This window comes from Gadus macrocephalus, chromosome 12, assembly GCF_031168955.1.
Source record: "Gadus macrocephalus chromosome 12, ASM3116895v1".
Taxonomy (NCBI): domain Eukaryota; kingdom Metazoa; phylum Chordata; class Actinopteri; order Gadiformes; family Gadidae; genus Gadus; species Gadus macrocephalus.
The window spans coordinates 22,776,843-22,796,481 of record NC_082393.1 but is presented as its reverse complement, the minus strand read 5'-3'; the positions used below and the strand labels follow the sequence as shown (position 1 = coordinate 22,796,481).

General features: G+C 47.6%; 1 protein-coding gene across 1 annotated transcript in view; it reads left to right on the top strand.

The window, feature by feature from the left end:
* agbl4 (AGBL carboxypeptidase 4) overlaps positions 1–19,639 on the top strand; it is a gene marked incomplete at its 3' end in the record, with an annotated part of 135,924 nt that overhangs the window by 9,142 nt on the left and 107,143 nt on the right. The window contains exon 3 of the mRNA XM_060067482.1: positions 9,806–9,930. Within this exon, the coding sequence (XP_059923465.1) occupies positions 9,806–9,930 (125 nt within the window). The remainder of the gene's footprint in view (positions 1–9,805; positions 9,931–19,639) is intronic.

Genomic DNA, 19,639 nt, shown 5'->3' with positions numbered 1-19,639 from the left:
AGCTTCATTGATGTGCCAGGGTATGTTTGATTTGACAAATTCATGTACAGAATATGCTTATAAAGTGAAGGGTGAAAATACTGACAGAAAACGGAACGGAGTACACTTTGGTCTGAATCCAAGCAACTGCTGTGATTACTGCCTGCAGTAACAACATTGAAATGCACTCCTCCGGTGGGCTCTTTCTTGAACAATTGGTACTGGTGATACTGAAAACCTGTTGTATTTTGTAGTACTTTATAGTATTTTAGTATGTAATCGCAATCGTTTGTATTGTAACATGTTGCAACAATATGACACAATATAATATCATTGTGATACACAGCAATTTTAATGGTCGAACAGAAACTTCTCATCTTCAATAGCCATGAGCACTGGATATTGGGCGCTTATGAGCTCCCATTAAACTAAAGCAGAGGCTAAGTTCAAATTGGTGTTTTAGCTTTAAATCCATTTGAAGCTAACTCACACAGACATATTTATTACATTCTTTATAACAGATACATGTGAATTGTATTAGATGAAGTGACTTATAATAACTGCAAGGCCGACCGAATGATACTGAACTCAGGGCTGTTCCACTCTCGTCTATTCTGGTTTATACTTGGACCTCAGGCTGTCTGGTAACCGGCTCTAACTTCATATGTTTTCCAGGCAATTTATTGCCAGCTTCATTAAATGTTGCGCTTTTGGATCGATATCTGATCCATCAATCTGTTCACTTGGGTTACTATATCAGGCTTAGCAGGGTGGTCTAAACAGGTGCCTCTCCCGAGTACATTAAGCCCCCCCCCCCCCCCACACACACAGACACACACACACACAAACACAAATACACAGGCGCACACACACCCTAGTACTCAGGCACACACACACACACACACGTACACACACACACACACACACACACACACACACACACACACACACACACACACACACACACACACACACACACACACACACACACACACACACACAAATTTCCTGCTATAATTGCCTTAATAACAATCTACATGCACTACAATATCTAATCGACTTGACTAAAAACTTATCAACAATCATTTAATTTACCCTCCCCACATTAGCAACTCGGCTAACCCACAGCCTCCTTCTATATAAAGGGAGCTCCAAGGGCTTCTCTCTATGGTGAATTATGTCTTTCAATCCAACTACCAAATGATGTCTCTTAATCTCCCTTATCCGATGGTGAAAAAAAGAGGGATTAGCTTGTCAAAGCATGGATTTGCCTTGATGGTATATTACAAAATAAATCGTGTTTTTATTTATATCTTGTGTGACTTTGTCGTCTATATTTTAGTGCTGCTTAATTTACCTTAAGTAAATTGCACCGTGCTAGGGTACAGTGCCTGGCAGAATGATTGCACAAAAAAACCCATTTGATCTTCTGCCAATGCCTTTTGAATGGCATTCAGCACTGCCTTTTCCTGCTCTTTCATTTCCTTTTTTCCACTCACTCGCTGTAAAGCTGGCATTGCATTGACAGTAGCAGCACTTAGTGTAATTCCCCAGATTGAAAAGCTGTTGCACAATGAAAGATTTCCACTGTGACATTCCCAACAGTTAAAGAAGCACCACAGGATTCGGAGACGTCGTCAATCCCGATGCGGACAACCCCCCCGGTTCACCGCACTCTCCCTGTCGCCACGTTCATCCGTAAAATAAGGACAGTTCCGATTAGTGCAGACAGTACCACAGCGACCGGGGAGGATAAATCCCGAAGAGGAAACTATCGACAAACAGCGAGTCTGAAACATTGAGATGAGAGCGGGCCGTACTTCTTTATGACACATGTGGTCGTCTGCAGGTCAGAACACATTCGTCGCGGCGCCGGACGACCATAAAAGAACGGCGATGACGAAGAACCGTGCAAAGAAGAAGTCGGCCGGCAGGAGTTAATCCTCCTTTTGTTTTTCCTTCTTTTTTTGTTACGACTCGTTCGTTCCTTTTTTTTTTTTGCTCTTTTGTGTCGCCGACCAGTTTGTTGTAATTTGGGGCCCTCCCCTTTTTTGCGCATTCTCCCTGTGTTCCTGAACTCATTACAGAGCCATCAGCCCAAGGCGCCAGAGTGCACACCCACAGGGAGCAATAACTGTAAATAAGCGTGACTGCAGGCTCACCGATAACATGCTAGCAGGATGATAACAGGGTCGTCTTAGCGGGCCTGTTGACCTTCTCCTTGCCTTGGGCTCGCCAAGGACCTCTCCACTCCTGCACTTTTATCTCAAATATCTGTCTCTCGCTCTCTCTCTCTCTCTCTCTCTCTCTCTCTCTCTCTCTCTCTCTCTCTCTCTCTCTCTCTCTCTGCCTCTGTCTCTATTTCTCTCTCTCTCTCTCTCTCTCTCTCTCTCCTCTCTCTCTCTCTCTCTCTCTCTCTCTCTCTCTCTCTCTCTCTCTGTCTCTGTCTCTGTCACTCTTTGTCTCCCTCTCTCTTTCTCTGTCTCTGTCTCTGTCTCTTTCTCTCCCTCTCTCTCTGTCTCCGTCTCTTTCTCTCCCCCTCTCTCTCTCTCTCTCTCTCTCTCTCTCTCTCTCTCTCTCTGTCTCTCTCTCTGCTGGAGCTGCAGTGAAGATTACTCTTGAGAAAGAGAAGGACTGGGAGGAGGAGGGAGATAGGGACTGCATGCAGGATAATAAAGAAAACGAAACAACAACAGAAAACAAAGAGAAGGGGGCGCTGGGAGAGGAGACTGGAGAGCAGAGCAGAGTGCAGACCTGGGCAGATGTTCCTCTGTCAATTCCCCTGTCATGTGTTCCTCTTTTCATCCGCCGCCTGTGTAGACTTCCACATAATTAACTTGTTAAAAGATAACATGGAATTGGAACAAACTTGTATTTAGTGTTGTCAGAGGCCAACCACAACAACAACCACCACATCAAGACACAGAACATGCAGCCCCCCACGGCAAGATAACATGAGAAAAAGAGATGGTACAATGTCCGGTTTCTGTTGTTGCCGGGGTTAGCCACCCAGTTAGCCCCCCTGCAGACGTGAGTCAACGCCGCCCCCCCCCCACACCCCCACCCTCCCCTCATGCTAACGTGAAATAGCCTGACAGTTACGTGTCCAGAGCTGTGGGGCTGCAGCGCTGTCTGGACGAGATTGATAATACAATTAAGCTAGTTGCAGGAAGAATGCATCACTATGACCCATTACCACACCAGACCCTTCACATGGAGCATCCCGGCCCTGGCTCCAGGGGCCTTTCTGGGGGAGGGAAGGCGGGGGAAACAATTATAAAAAAGGCCAGCTAGAAAATGTATTTCTCTTTAGGAGGTGCAGGCAGGCCTGTACATCATCAGATATGTGTGGGCTGCCTACATATCTCTCAGCTGTCCCCGGGCCTTGCCTTCTTCATCTATAGCGAAAGCGAGGAGCTCGCTGGAGCAGAGACAGACTCATATTAGGCTCCCCACGCAGCCCCCCCCCCCCCCCCCGCCCCTTGTTGTTGCTTATCCACACTGTGTGCTGTATATTGAGATTATTTTCAAGGCAATTTCCTGATAATGCGTCTGAGAATGCAATCATTCCTTGTGTGCCTGGCTCGATACGTTTCTTTCAGATACATTAAATGAGCTCCAGCAAGGAGCCTCGGCCGTAACGACGACCACTTTGCTGCACACGTGGCTCTCCCCCCCCCCTGATGAGGTTTCCAAGGCATGTGCACTGCACGTTGTGCAGCAGCGGGTCAAACAAAAGCACTCTTATCTCGCCCGCCCCTGTGTTATCCACCGGCGCTAGACCGCTAGACATGCGCGGTAATCGATGCATTCCGTTTTGCGACCTGTTAGAGTTGCTTGGGAGAAAGTTGGAGGTGACCTTTTTAATCTGGCCTGCCGATGAAGTGATAAGGCATCAAGGGAGCAGGCGGGCTTTAAGAAGTCATGAGGCGGGAGATTGATGTTGCCTCTGTGACAACCTGCCTTTAGATGAGAGAGAGAGAGGGAGAGAGGGAGAGAGAGAGGAAGGGAGAGAGAGAGGGAAAGAGAGAGAGAGGGAGAGAGAGAGAGAGGGAGAGAGAGAGAGGGAGAGAGAGTGAGAGGGAGAGAGAGAGAGAGAGGAGAGAGAGAGAGAGAGAGAGAGAGAGAGAGAGAGAGAGAGAGAGAGAGAGAGAGAGAGAGAGAGAGAGAGAGAGAGAGAGAGAGACGATTAGCTGCAGGTCTAAACTGAGACACCTTCACCATGGCTGCTGCTGCTAGCTGGAATCAATTCTCCCTTTATCAGTCCTCCTCTTCCTTGTCTAGGAATCCTCCTCGCACCGCAGAGCAGCCGGGGGAAAAAACTGATGTGTTTTCCAATAATGAAATGGAGCACATAGCAAAAATAAGTTTCAAAAGGTAGCTGTACAGCGGATGCAATGCGACCGTCTTCCTTAATCTGGAGCCTGGTGTTGTCCTGGCGAGCTACCCCCTGGCCTGGAGTTGTCGGTGTGCGTCCGTAACTTGTATGTGTGTGTGTGTGTCTGCAAGTGTGTGTTTATAACTTGCGTAATGATTTGACATGACAGAGGCTATTTGGTTGGCGTCGAAAATTGATTTTCAGGCGTTGTTGCCGTCGGTAACCATTTTCTTGTGTCACACAACAGCAAAATGAAACATTTTCCTCTGGATTCACATTGGGGCCATGGGTGTGTGACATGACAAAAAACCCTCCCCGTCCCATACGAACGACATGTTGCCAAAACAGCTTAGGATATAATGGACCCGCGCTCCCACGCTCCTGTCTAACACGGCTTGCAGCTGGCGGTACAAGCCAGCTCCACTCAGGGCCTTTAGGCCGGCAGACACGCGAGGAGCTAGCCCTGCTGGTGCTGTATGATGATCCATCTGCATGGCAGAAAGCATCCATCCAGCGCATAGCTACAGGCTGCAGGCCTGCCCATTGTGTGGGCTGAGCACTGTGACTGCTCCCTCTTGTACCTCTGTAATGGGATTACATTAGCCATGTTCTTCTGCTTTCTCTCTTGCTCTTCTCCCCTTCTCGCTCTTCCCCCCTATCGCCTCCTCTCTCTCTCTCTCTCTCTCTCTCTCTCTCTCTCTCTCTCGCTCCATCTCTCATTCTCTCTCTCTTTTTCTCTCTCCATCTCTTATTCTCTCACCCTCTCCGGCTCATCCTCTCTAGCTCTCTCTCTCTCTCTCTCTCTCTCTCTCTCTCTCTCTCTCTCTCTCTCTCTCTCTCTCTCTCCGTCACTCCCATTTGCATTGTCTCTGTCTCTCACTCTCTTGGTTATCAACATATACATGTAGTCACTGTATAAGATGGCTTCCCTTTGACATTGTGGTCAACGTCTAATAAGGCACATTTTCTTATTCTCATTCTCGCTTACATTTATGTTGATGGTGATACATAACTTGAGGGACAAAGATAAAAAGAAAAAGGCAGTTGGGTTTCGACATTTAAGTAAGAAGTGCCTGGAGATGCTGGGAGATGCTCATTTTGTTCAGCATTTTTATTATTTAATTCTTTTCCAGAGGAAGAGCGACCTGCTACGCTGCCTCATCAGTAGGGATAAGCTGTTAATATAAGCCAATTTGTAAATTTCTTTCAAGGACAAAGAATATTACTCGACATAATATTTTGAGTACACCGGCACTGAAGAAGGCTGCATTAATGCACACACTTTTGAGAGATATTTCCAAGACAAGGATCAGCCTTTGTATGGGTGTTGATATAATTTAGCAGCCCAAATGAAGGGAGTCTAGTGTGAAAGCAGTGAACAAAAATCCCCCACTGCTTTACAACATGATTAACACTAATGGTCATTGGTCACTATTTTCTTTTTATCTATCGCATCTTAAATCCCTTTTATTGGGATTACAGCGAGACCATCTTTTGACCATTCCGTGCCAGTCAGACGCTAGACTCTATGGTATGGAATAAAAGAGGGCTCATGCTAATGCGCTGGAATCCGTCATCTTCATCATGCTATTCCACAGACTGAACATTACAACCTTGAGGCTGAAGCCATATCTCACTTCAGGCCCCGCGGCGCCAGTTTCTATAACACAGCTGCCCACGGCTGTTAGCTTCTCTGCTGGTGCAGTGTTCATCATGACAGAAAGACAGACAACCATTAAGCCTCCTGTTGCACCTGCCTATATCCATGTGCCCTTTTGGACTCTTTTTCTAACTGCGAAAAAAGTTACTTTTCTCCTCGGGTTAAGGAGAATGATCACCGAATTAATTACATTCATTAACCATGTTACAGGTTATTGCAGCATTAGCAACAGCCGCACAGGCTAAGCTCCTTGGCTTGCGTGGCTAGTGACATCGACTGGCACCAATTTAAGCCAATCAGAATTGGCAATCCCCTACCAAGGTTTTGAATGTCCTTGTGGTACGGTTTTAGTATTTAGGGGTGCTCTTTGAGAACGGTAATTATGTTTTAATAATTAATGTCTTATCATTTATTTTGTATAATCATTGTGTGCTCAGTCTATGTCTTCATCATTTCAATCTCCAAGTCATTATTTGCGTCTTTGTTCAGTTTTTTTTGGGGAGTTGGAAAGTTAAAGACAAAATGATTCATTCAGTATGAAGAAATACGTTTGCTGCAAAAAATAACAAATGCAAATTATTATCACGGTTTGAACAATAAGCCCTGTTTGTTTTTTTGTTTGGTCTGTGTATCTTTAATGTTGTTATTAGCCAACCACCAATCATACACGGATAATATAACCCCGGCGTTTCTCTAACTGCAAATAAAACCATGTCCCTGCGAGAGACAGATTCATGAGCTTTAAGATACCTGCGCTCAGCATTAAGCTTTAATTTAAGATGTATGTTTGCTTTAGCGAGGCTGGGAGACTCCTAATAAAGAAATATCGCGCTCCACTGATTTGCAACAAAGCCCTCAAATGCCTTTAAATCATAACGGAAATTCCTACGGAGGTTGCATTAAATACCGCTACGTTCCCCACGACACGTCTATTGGGGCTTTGACCTTTCGCAAGGCCTCATCAAGGTTACGGTGTTAAATATGTTAACGGCTGATATTTTGCCACACGGGATGATTGATTCCCTGACATACATCTAGTGCCGGTGGAGCAGCTGGTGCTCTGCGAGCGGCACTATCTCCTCTCTCACTGAATGCTAGCTGCAGCTGGGGCCGGTTCAGCGTCTGGCCTGGGCCGGGCCTTTATTTGCTTTCAATGGCTTTGGATTGTACCGCCAGCCAGCCAGCCCATTCCCTGTTTGCCTGTCCGCCCGTCCGCCTCCCTGCCTGCCTGCCTGCCTGCCTGCCTGCCTGCCTGCCTGCCTGCCACCGCGCAGCCAGCCAGCTACTTTGTGCGCGTGTCTGTGTACCATGTGAGCGTGTTGATAAGTATGCATGATTGTTTAACAGATGTGTCTTTGATATTTTTTTCTTGCTTTCATTCAGTGTTTCCACAGAACACTGCCAAGTGCACCCACATACCGAGTTCTACAAGAGTGGCTTTGCTTGGGAAGGCTCATGAATATAGACTAGAGGTAGCTGGGTCATAGATTTTATTTTGCTCCCCCCCTCATTACATTAGCCTCTTAGAGGAGAGGAAGCGGAGGAAGGAAGGAAGGAAGGAAGGAGACGAGCATGAAGGAAGCATGTTTGGTTGTTATCGAAGGCCCGTGTGTGCAAGTATATGCTAGATATGTATTGTGTGCACACCAACACGTAGACATACAAGCACACACAAAGACACACACACACACACACACACACACACACACACACACACACACACACACACACACACACACACACACACACACACACACACACACACACACACACACACACACACACACACTCACCCCCTGTTCCGCCCAACGTGGTGGAACTTTAGTAGTAAAGGTCATTCATCAACCTTTGCCACTGGGTCTGCTCCAACGGAGAGCGCCTCGCCTCTGTGTCCTCCTGTCTGGAGCTCTGGAGGTATTCGTCGATCTCTCCGCCAGCTGTTCCTCTCCTAATGTCCTTTAGGTGGGCTGGAACGACTTATCTTAAAGTCCACACACCAGCGTGGGGATGAATTGTTGCGGTGGTATTTTCATCCGCGGCTCTCTCCCCGCGTCTCCTAATCAGTCAGAGTGGCGGACTGCTGAGAAGGATTCCATCTCGCCATCAGCGGGCTGGAATGAGACGCCACTCGCCATTAGCGCCGGCGACATGAGCGCATTTAGCCGAAGGGATTCTAATGTAAACACATTCCCCAGGCCCTAGCACAATACGCATGTTTGTGTATGGGCTACTTATGTTTCGTAGAATAGACTGCATATACCTGCGTGTGCGTGTGTGTGTGTGTGTGTGTTTGTGTGTGTGTGTGTGCCTGCGTGTGTGTATGCGTCTGCATGTGTGTGCTGAATGTAAATGAGATGAAGATCTTTGATGGAAACTGTGTTGTAGTCTATTCCAGGGATCTGGGTAATACATGTATTCTTATGAGCAGCAAGTAGCTTGATGCCACTTCTGTGGGCAGCTTCAATGGTGAAGAACACAGCATGGCATTGTGTGTGTGTGTGTGTGTGTAGGTGTGTGTGTGTGTGTGTGTGTGTGTGCGCAGGAGGATGGGGGGTGCCTGGTGGATTAAGTCCCTCAGATGGCAGAAGGAGAGGAATCTGCTCTGACAGTGTGGTGGTTAGCCCATCTGTCTATAATTAGCTGAGTGCTTGTGTGTGTGTGTGTGTGTGTTGTTTATGTGTGTATGCATCTATTGTATGTGTGAAAAGGAAAAGTGCCCGAGAGAGAGTTTATTTGCGCATATGTGTGTGTGTGTGTGTGTGTGTGTGTGTGTGTGTGTGTGTGTGTGTGTGTGTGTTTGTGTACTCTGCGTTTGTGTACTCTGCCACCTGTCACTAGGTGGACAACACTCGGTCTGGACAACGTTAGGAGATGGTGCTGAGCTGTTTGTCTTTTTGCCTGCCCCTGTAAACTCCTCATGCAGAAGGGGAAAAATATGTACTTGAAAAGAGCTGATTGCAATATCTAGGCAAAAGTAATTGCCTAAGTATGCAGTAATAATTCATTATTTTGGCTCTTTTCCTCTTACGCCACCGTGAAGAGGCCTTTCTTCATCTCCGATCCATCGCCGTCATTCAAACTATCACTAATTGCACGACTGCACACGTCTGGATGGAAATCAGAAGAAACACAAAGCTTGTGGTGTAATCCTCTACCTCCAAGTCATCTCAGAGACAGCGAGGATTCTTGGAAGCAGGGGAGACTGTTCCCATTGGATTAATTAGGACTTGGCACATCAGCTGAATATATCCACATTATCAAATATGGAAGTACTGTTCTGTCATTCTGTGGGGGCCCGTACAGCTGTGTTCCCCTACAGGCAATACACAGAGAGAGATAGGACAGAGCCTGGTAATAACCGCCAGGGGCTTAACGCGACTCAACATCTCAATATGTGCTATTTTGTGTAAAGTTTATTATAGAGTAGCTGTCTAATTACATATATTCTTATTTTTTGCATTAGTCCAAAAAGTGTACATTTGAAAAAAGACAGTGAATTTAGATAGAGTTCATTAAGGACCTGGTATCTTGCTCAGATGCTGACAGGTAGGCTGCGGCAATGGGGATTTAACCAAGCACCTCTCTGCCGGGAGTCCAGTACCTTAGCAGGCCCGCTTCATCACCGTCCCGCGTCCAAATCTTTCGTAAAATACATTCCTGACATGTAGAAAGCAGCAGTGCCGAGGGCATGAATGTTATTGTAACCCCTGAAGATGCCCTGAAGACGCCCCTGCAGTTCTACCCACAGCTGTTGCCTGGCACTAACGTTGCTTCCCTCTACCCTGCAGGTAACCTTGGCCGAGTCGACTACATCAGTGAGTTTGAGTTTGACCTTTTTATCCGGCCTGACACCTGCAACCCACGCTTCAGAGTCTGGTTCAACTTCACCGTGGAGAACGTCCGCGAGACACAGGTCAGCCGCCTCTCATGGCATTCACAATTCTCCCTACAAAGGATGAGTAGTTCAATGAGAACACAACTATGTATGTTGTCTACATTTTGGATCCGATATGGATCGTAATTAGCTGTATCAACGTGCACATACATATCTGCTCAGAATTCTGTGTGTGTTTCCCCCCCCCCCTCTCATTAATCTTCTTTAATCCATAACCGATATTATTTGACACTTGTGTGTTCTGTGGTTTTCTTAATGTTAGTTTAATATCATTTTGAAGTCATGTTAATTTACCATACAATCCTAGTATGGAAATGTGCTTATTACAGTTAGGTAAATTAATCATAAAGGTGCCATGAGGCATTTTTTGTGTAGTTGTCAATATGTACTGCCTCATAAGATTTCGCAAGCTATATTGATGTGTTAGGCTCTTTCATCCATGACAATATCAATACAACATCATTGTTTCTTCCCCAAAGTCAAGAAAATGTTGTCCACAACATTCAATCAGGAAAGCACATAATTTCCCCCTTGAAAAGAAACAGTACTTATCTACTACCTCGGTCTCTGTGCTGGCTTCTGCCTCATGCCGGCTTAGAGCCCTGTGATTGGCCCAGGGAGCTAGTCACATGCCACAGAGATACTGTTTGCGTGGGAACAGTGGGTGTGGCCGATCAGGGGGGGCTGGGGCAGGGGGCTATTGAGTTTTATCCATCCTGATTGTATCACTGTCTTCTCTGGCCACTCTGTCATCCGGGTGCCATTCACAGAGGGGATGAGGATAAAAAACGGTGTCTATTAGTGTTTCAGTACATCTCATGCAAGCTGGGTGAAAAGACAAATAGGCAAAGTGTGATAGTGGACACACACGCGAGAGTGAGGGATGAAGAGGATGAGGACGGACAGGGTGTGGATGTATGCACGGCATGCTGTTGTTGCTGTCTCCTGCAGTGGACCCAGCCCCAACGCCTGGCCTGAGCTATCAGGGCTATCGGCCCATCTCCCTGCAGTGCTGTAGTCAGCACTAATCACATTTTATGGCTCCGAGATGAATGGGAGTCCTCAGCTAGGAGCCGGATCGATCCTGAGGCCAGATAAACCAGCACCAGCAGCCTGCAGTCTGGGCCAACAGGATATTTGCTGTTGTGGCAAAAGAAGGCGGGCGGGCGGGCGGGCGAGGGAGAGAGAGAGGGAGAGAGACAGAGAGAAAGAATGAGAGAGAGAGACGGATGGACAGACAGTGAGAGAGAGATAGAGAGAGCGAGTGAGTGAGAGAGCGATGGGAAAGAGAGTGTGCAAGCTTTGAAAACAGTGAGGGAGAGGGATGTAAGAGACAATAAGGACAAACAAAGGGATGAAGCGATAACTGTGTGCACACACTCGGACACAATATGTGCCGCGGCGTGCACAAGGGCAACCCTACAGGTGACAATAACAGGTGGAAAGCCATTTTCATCGCATGCTCCTGAGTTCTCTGCAAAGGCTCTCATAGGCTCTTTTCTTATTTCTATTGCGTATCGGTCCAATTTCCTTCTCCAAAGAGCCTTTGTGTGAATTTAATCTACTCCAGGGGGTCTGGAGAACTGCAGCCCGGGCATGTTTGTGTTGCTGTGTTTTTCCGGATAGGGGGGTATTATTCTGTATATACAGTTATGTATACCGGGTATATGCAATAAATGGCCGCGTGTTCGCTCAGCTGTGAATCTCGTTTTTACGCTCCTCCAGTCCGTGACGCCGTTACCATGGAGAAACACAACGCACAATGTATAATGGGGAAATAAATAAGGGAATAATGGCATGGGTAAATAAAGCAACTAAGTGCAGCTATGTAGGGAAAGGCTGCGCTATAGAGATATCAGCAGGTTTCTGGGGAAAACTGGGCTGTTGAAGTGTTTCATCCAGCTAAGCCTTGCTAACTCTCAGCCCGAGCCTGGGGAATGGGGGAACTGTAAAAAGCCTGTGATATTGGAAGTGAGATGGCCATTTTGAAGGAATGTAAGCTGGTGAAACAGATTTGGTCTGCCTCAATCAGCTTAGCAGCTTTGTGGAAATTGGCTTCACCGTAGCGGCAGTTATGATGGATGGCCGGACGGATGGATGGATGTCTCTCCCCTGTTTTTTTTTTTTTTTGCCTGTCTTTCATTTTTTTTTGTGTGTGTTCCCCAAACCACTCACTCACCTCAAAGCCCATCTGTCCCCCGGTGTGGCGGGAGCGACGCTGGTTAATTAGGTTGCGGCGGTTGGCACCATGTGACACAACATGACGTCCGTCCGCAGCGCTCTCGGTCGGGGGGGGGGGGGTTTTAGGGCCCCGGCTCCGGGCTGGAGCGGGAAGTGGTTTCGTGCATTGTGGAACGGCGGTGTCATTGTGGATTTGTTCTTTGTAAAGTTCAGTCGGATACGGTTGTAGGTTAATGTGTTATGATTACGTTTTGATAGAGCATTAGGGAGGATAATTCAACTCTGTCCTTTTTCGCGGTTTGACTTGATTAACGGCGGAGTGAGGCTGTGCGAGCATTTTAATTAAAGGTGACAGAGGTCAAAAGTCACCAAGGAGCCATGTATTTCCTCTTGGTATGGATTTCGCAGGTGGACTTGTTATGTCTAAAATTCGAACTGTTCCTTTTTGTTCAGCCAAGAATGTGTTTCGTTTTTATCCTTTTTGAATGTTTTGGATTAATATAGTCTACCCAGACCACTCAAGCTCCGTGCCGGACAAATAGCTTGCTGCCACTTTCACTCTTTGATTCCCAACTACGTTGTTACCTTTGACCAGTGGTCTAGTTTTCAGTCGAGCACAAAGTATCATTAGAAATAGTCATTGCAATGATCATTAGGACCGTCTCCAACGTGAAACCATTGGAAGTGTTTCCAGCAGTGGTGCATTCACGCAAAGTCAGTTAGCCGTAGTTCCTCCCAGGAGTGTTTCATTTGCTCTCACAGAGCACCCGAGCTACTGATGTTAAAAAGGCTAATGCTGACTGGGCCATTGATTTGTAAACAAGCAGTTCGCTTTACTACAATGGTAAAAGGATGCTTTCCTTTACAGCATCTCGTTAATCTGCTCCCTTTCTGGAAAGAAACTCACTTTTTTGTTCCCTACCGTTTGCCACAACGTTCACCAACATGCTACATGCTACATGCTACTTGCTACATGCTACTACACCGTTCTTACTCACCCGGCTCACTCACTGTCACACACGCACACACATCTCCCAGTGATACCATCGTGACACATGACTAAGCAATGGCCGGGTGGTTGTGGTCTGGGGGTTGGAGCGGGGGTCTGCCTGGAGCGTGACGGCGAGTGGCATGGCGTCGTGTGGCGCGCGGTGGGGAGGGTGGGGGGGGGGGGTGGGGTGCGTGACTGCGTGGCGTGGTGTTGTGCCGCGGGGGCGTGCCGCTCTACACCCGGGTGCGTGAAGGACACGACAGTGAGCTATTATCATAGGGGGCCTTCGGGGAGCCATTCTTAGAAGACGAGGCAGTAAAACCTCACACCGAGCACCTTCAAACTCCGCCGCCTTACCGCAGGGGTGATTTGCAAGCTTCACTTGTCCAAGGAAAAGCACAATGCGGGGCAGTTACTCTCTGTAATAGGGGGAGAGGACGAGCGAGCGGGCAGAATGGCCCGTGTGGCGCCTTGAATCCCTAAAGGGGTATCCTCGCTTTGGCACAGCCAACTCACCTATTGAAATTCATTGGCAGCGGTGTTATGTAATCAGTCGTGAGGGATAGGTTGGATGGCACATTAAGTTAAACATTAAAATGAGGATGTTAAATCTCTGTCTGGCAGCCATTATGCCACGGTGACGCTAATCAACCGGTGCCACTTTATTTATGCGCCCCAGCATTCTGTATGGAATATGATTAGGCTAGGGCAAGGGCTTTTATAAATGAGTCCATTATATGACGCAAATATAGCGTGTCACAATGTCTAATTGCGCTTTAAAAGGCCTTCAAACGTCGTCTTTGCCGTGATGCTTTTCCAAATGTCTAATTTACATATTGAACTTGAAGCGGTTGGACATTTTTCTTGTCTAGTTTTAATGCACGGAGATGAGCATTTATAAGAACCAGCTGAAGTAAAACACAGAGGACAAGACGATGGATAAAACACAGATTGACTGATCGGATTGCAGAAGAAAGACGCGGAGCTATAAAGCCCTTTGAAGTCCATGACTTGTCCGAAAAGCAGGGTAATGGATCCGCATCGATTCTGCCCTTTTTTCTTTTATTCCAGAGGAGAGAAAAAGAAAAAAAAAAGGAAACCGACGCGGGGAGGGAAGTTATTAGTAGAGGAACGGGCGCGGTCCTCTTTACAGGAAATGACTCATTTGTGTAGGCAACGCATGTCCGTTGCCTCCCCGCCCGGCCCAGCCCTCTGGTGAAGTGTCTTGACTGCACTTCTCGGAAGGCAGCCTCACGTTGCACTGCGTACCGTCAGCACTGGGCTGGCGTCACTGTCCGACCTCTCCCTGCTGCCTGCTGCCTGCTGCCTGCTCTCTGCTGCCTGCTGCCTGCTGCCTGCTGCCTGCTGCCTGCTGCCTGCTCCCTGCTGCCTGTTCCCTGCTTCCTGCTCCCTGCGCTGCATAATGGAGGCTCTTATCAGAGCGGGCTGCTCCGTCGGTCCTGGACAATGTTCCGGGCGAAGGGAAGTCGTCCGGCGCCGTATCTGACTCGACTCACTCTCCTCCTTCCCTTTTTTTTATTTATTTTTTTACGCACACCGTCATTTCACCCGCCTTTTTTTTTCTCTCCGTGACACCGGGGAGTCGTCCTTTGACGGGAGACCATAGGTGTAGACGCGTACCACGTCACCCCCTCCCAATCCAGCCTCCACCCCCACTCAGCCCCGCCCGGTGTCTTATTACATCCGTCTCCCCCCAATCCGCCCTCTTTCCCTCTCCTCCTCCCTCCTCTCCTCCTCCTCCTCCTCATCCTCCCTCTCCTCCTCCTCCTCCTCCCCCGCCTCCTCTTCCTCCTCCTCCTCCCTCTCCTCCTCCTCCCTCTCCTCCTCCTCCCCCTCCTCCTCCTCGTCCTCCTCCTCCTCGTCCTCCTTTCCTCCTCCTCCTCCTCCTCCTCCTCCCTCTCCTCCTCCTCCTCCTCCTCCTTCTCCTCCCCCTCCTCCTCCTCCTCCCCCTCCTCCTCCTCCTCCTCCTACTCCTCCCTCTCCTCCCCCTCCTCCTCCCCCCTCTCCTCCTCCTCCTCCTCCTCCTCCTCCTCCTCCCTCTCCTCCCCCTCCTCCTCCTCCTCCCCCTCCTCCCCCCTCGTCTCCCTGCTGCCATGTCCTCTAGTGATCCAGAGGAGGGTGAGTGGCACTGCTAGTGTGACCGGCCAGTGCAATTGTCTGACAGCCTGGGCGGGGGGACTGATCCTAGCTGGAGTGGCGTCGCGAGGCCGGGTGCGGGGGGGATGAGCTGCTGTCAACTGACTGGTAATGGTGTTGGTGGTGGGATGGGCGGGGTTGTAGGACTACCCTTTGACGGAGGTGTTACCGGGACTCCACTTCAGCCCGTAGCCACGCACGGCTTCGACGGTTTGTCGTTGCGCTGCATGTCTTCGAGGGCTTTGTGCGAGGGGTATTTGCTTTTGCGTCTTCCTCTCTGCCTCTGTCCTGTGCTCGATGTGCGCACGGGACGCCAGCCGAGCAGTCAGAGCTTGTTCTCTTTCACCATCTCCCGGGGTTTCCCTGTTGCCCAAAAGAGAGATTGTCGTTTTCACTTCAAGCTGGGGAAAAAAAGAAACATTCAAGGCCCATAAAAGTTTGCCGTTTTAGTTTGAAACCACAGCAGGAGGAAGTGTCAAAAAGACATGAGCTCCGTTTTTTGAAAGACACACAAGTTGTGAGGCAGCTGTGTCAGGGGGCAGAGAGTATCTCGTGACCTTGTTCTGTTAGGTCGACGCGGAGCATCCCTCTTCTCCGTCAAAAGCAGATGCTCCCCAGATTGCTCGGTAATGACACGGACAAAAGGAAATGACGACGGCACACAATGCATTTTTAAACTGTTCTCTGATAGCAAAATTAGTTTTCCCTGGGTTATCTCCGCTGACGCAAGGTTCCTTATCACAATCCACTGCCTTATTTTTAGCTGTATTCACTTTGAAAGGAGAAAGGAGGCACAAGGCCTAAGGGCAATGTTTTGAAATAAAGCAGACAGAGTGTTTTTATATTAATCTCATTGGCTCGTCTTTATTAAAAGAGTGAAGGCTTCCATACAGCTCTCAGCTGTGTGTTTTCTTCAGCAGGTGTACCGCTTAGGTACACAGGCGCTTCACTCATAACGTTGAAATAATCCTTATGTCTTCACTTGCAGAATGGTTCCATCCATATTAGTTCCACATTGTTCTCTGTTGATATATCTGCGCGTTTTGCAGGATATTTTATTACATAGCGATCAATGTAGAGTCAGGGCACAGAAAAATCTATGGAACTCGATATCCATTACTTTTTTCTTTTTTTTTTTTATTATTCTGCGGTCGAAACCCGTGCGGCCGTCGGAGATGTGATCTGATGCCTCGCGGCTGAGCTCAGACGTGTGCTCAGCGGGTCATGAAACAAACCGTGTGTCTCACCGGCCTCATCCGCCACGGACGAGATGGATGTGTTGATGTGTGTCTGCTCATCAGCGCGACGTATGCATCAGTGGTCCGTCCATGCCGCTGCCCAGTGTGTGTGAGGCTGCCAACGCCCATCCCCCCCCCCCCCCCACTCCCCCCAACCCCAGCCCCCCCCCCCCCAACGCTCTGACTCCGCTCCTCTTCACAGAACATTACATCTGTGGCTTGGGCTCTGCACACACATCGGAGATTAGATTGGATGGATGTATAAACACACATGCATGTATCAGTACACCGGTACGCACACACACACAGGCGCCCTGGTACATATGCATGGGAAGCATGCACACACACACAAACACCTAGTCCACACAGATCCAATCAATGAAGATACGAACACAATCACATGGGATGAGCACACACAGGCTCAAATGTACTCACGATTTCAACCAAACCTGCATTTTTGCAAATTAAAGTGAAGGCATTTTCATAGGGATATTTCATTCAAGTGCTACCACTACTACTACTACTACCACTACTACTACTACTACTACTACTACTATCACTACTACCTAACTGAAAAATGCATAGCAGATAATTACGAGCAGATAACTACTACTATTTCCACTACTACTACTATTTCCACTACTACTACTACTACTACTACTGCTACTACAACTTAAAACCATTCATCATAATCTCAGATTGCTGAGAGTAAGTTGATCACTCGCCACAGGTAACACTCCTGCTCAAAGATAAAGCTTATTACATTTTTGTTATGACGCAGTCCGGCCGCGTGAGAAGGACGCTTGCCGCGTCATGACGCGGATCGTCCTTTCACCCGCCATAATGAACACAGATCGCTCAGCGGACAGAGGGCCTCTGCAATCTGCGGGGCCACAAATGAAACAACTGCCGTTCTAATCAAATGGCCTCTTCATGCCAGGCCGGCCCTCGACTGGGACGCCATTCATTTCCACATTCGCACACTTGTGGGTTTGGGAGGGGAGGGGGAGTAGGGGACGAGGGAGGGAATGAAAATGTTATAATTAGGGTATTGTTTAATAGGTGTCACCGTTGTGTGTGCAGATGTGTATAAGTGCATGGGATCAAGGGTGAATGTGTGTTTGTTTGTTTTGATTTTGGTTGTGTGTCTGTGTGTAAGTGTACTCGCACATTTACATGCTGTTTTTTTTGTTCTAGGTCTGTGGGTGTGTTTGTTTGTGTGTGTGTGTGTGTGTGTGTGTGTGTGTGTGTGTGTGTGTGTGTGTGTGTGTGTGTGTGTGTGTGTGTGTGTGTGTGTATGTCGATGTCGTGTTAGGCTGGGGGCATGAGGGGCCTCCATTGGTATATGTGTTTGTAGTACTTTCTTGGAAAAGGAGAGTCTTCCCTGGCATCATGTTGTCTGTGTTTAGATAGCAATTGGGGGACTCGGTCCAAACATTGCAAAATAAGTACACAAACACTCAAACACACACACACACACACACACACACACACACACACACACACACACACACACACACACACACACACACACACACACACACACACACACACACACACACACACACACACACACACACACACTCATTCAGCTAATTATGCCAACTAGCGGCCTGGGAGAACACATTCTCTGTATTCTGTATTTAGGAAACAGCAAGGAGCTTTGAAGGAGAGGCGCGGCGCCTCCTTTGATGCGGCTTTTGTTTTTGTGTTTGTGTGGTTTAATAATTTAATCAAGCCAAACGTCCTCCTTCTCCGTGTAGCTGTATGTTGGCGGAGGCTAATTACTCGGCAGATTGTTCTCCTGGTGCCGGAGATGGGAGTGTAGATCCAGTGGGGGGCCCGTGCTGATGGCTGTAATTTAGCAGTGTGCTGATGGGCTAAGCTGTCTGTCGGCTGCTGTTTTATCGTTGTGGGAGGCTGCTGACGAGACGCTATTCTAATACTGACGCATGCGGACGGCCAGCCGGCCTTGTGGTGCTCCGTCGGAGCCCCAGGGGGTTAACCTGCTCCACGCCGGGCCGGTCCGAAAAACAAGGGAGTCGTGTTTAAAATCCTGGAGAGAATGTTCCCACCCAGCGAAACCCTCTGGAAGGCTTTAGTCAAGCTGGAGAGTTGATGGTAGTTTCAGCTAGCATTACTCTCCAGCTTGTCGACATTTCAGCCTGGGAGCAAATTAGATGCTAAAGTTGTAGATAAACTGATTAATTAGATCATATCGATCTGTCCTCGTACAATCAAACTATATATCTTTCGGAATATTTGTGCATGAATCTATTGATTTGTTGAAATTGATTGATTGATGTCAATATCAATTTATTGTTATGTTCTGGCAAGTGGATTTCTTTTTCTTTTTTGGTTTTTGGTAGCTGTGAAGTACGATTTTGGTTTATCTAAATGAAAGTAGTAAAGCACTGAAGGCGATAATTTAATTCCTCCCTGGTTTTAATAATGCAGTGAGTCACTGCATTCAAAACTAAAAGTTGTCAAAATAAACGTAATTGCCTTTGAAACACGGCTTTGATCTCATTCACACCATTTGATAGGGGGACCTTTGTGTTGTTATATTGCCTTTTTCCAAATTCAATGACCCATCAATTTTGGGAGAAGCGATTTAGTAATTGTGTAATAAGATCCAGTTTGGATAGAAACTAAAACCCCTTCAGCCAATTTCACTTAATTGAAATAACTATTCTGTGTAGGTAACGTTAGATTATTAAACTTGTTATTTCTGCTACTGCTCGCCTTGCCAAGCCTTAAACTGCTGAGCGGAATCTTATCTCATGTGAGCCCATGTTTGTTTTCTTCGCTCCTGGCACTATTTTGCTCTGCTTTGAAGTAACCAAATTAACAGGCTGCATAGATTATCACTTACCAGACCCTGATAGATTTATAGTTTCACCATACCGAAGGATGCTCGGGTGATAAAAATGTATGCCTTCTTGATATTATAGGAGGCGTTGGATTAAAAAGAGGCCACCACATGGCATGTTATTTATATCTTCTTATATAAATACAATGAAATACAAACACAAATATGTATTTCATTCAAAGTTGTGTTTACAATCTCGATTTGGATTATTGGACGTGGAGGTTTTCCCTGACTGCTCCTCTGCACTCTGGGCACTAGCATTTGTCAGCTAGCATAGCCTGCTAGCAT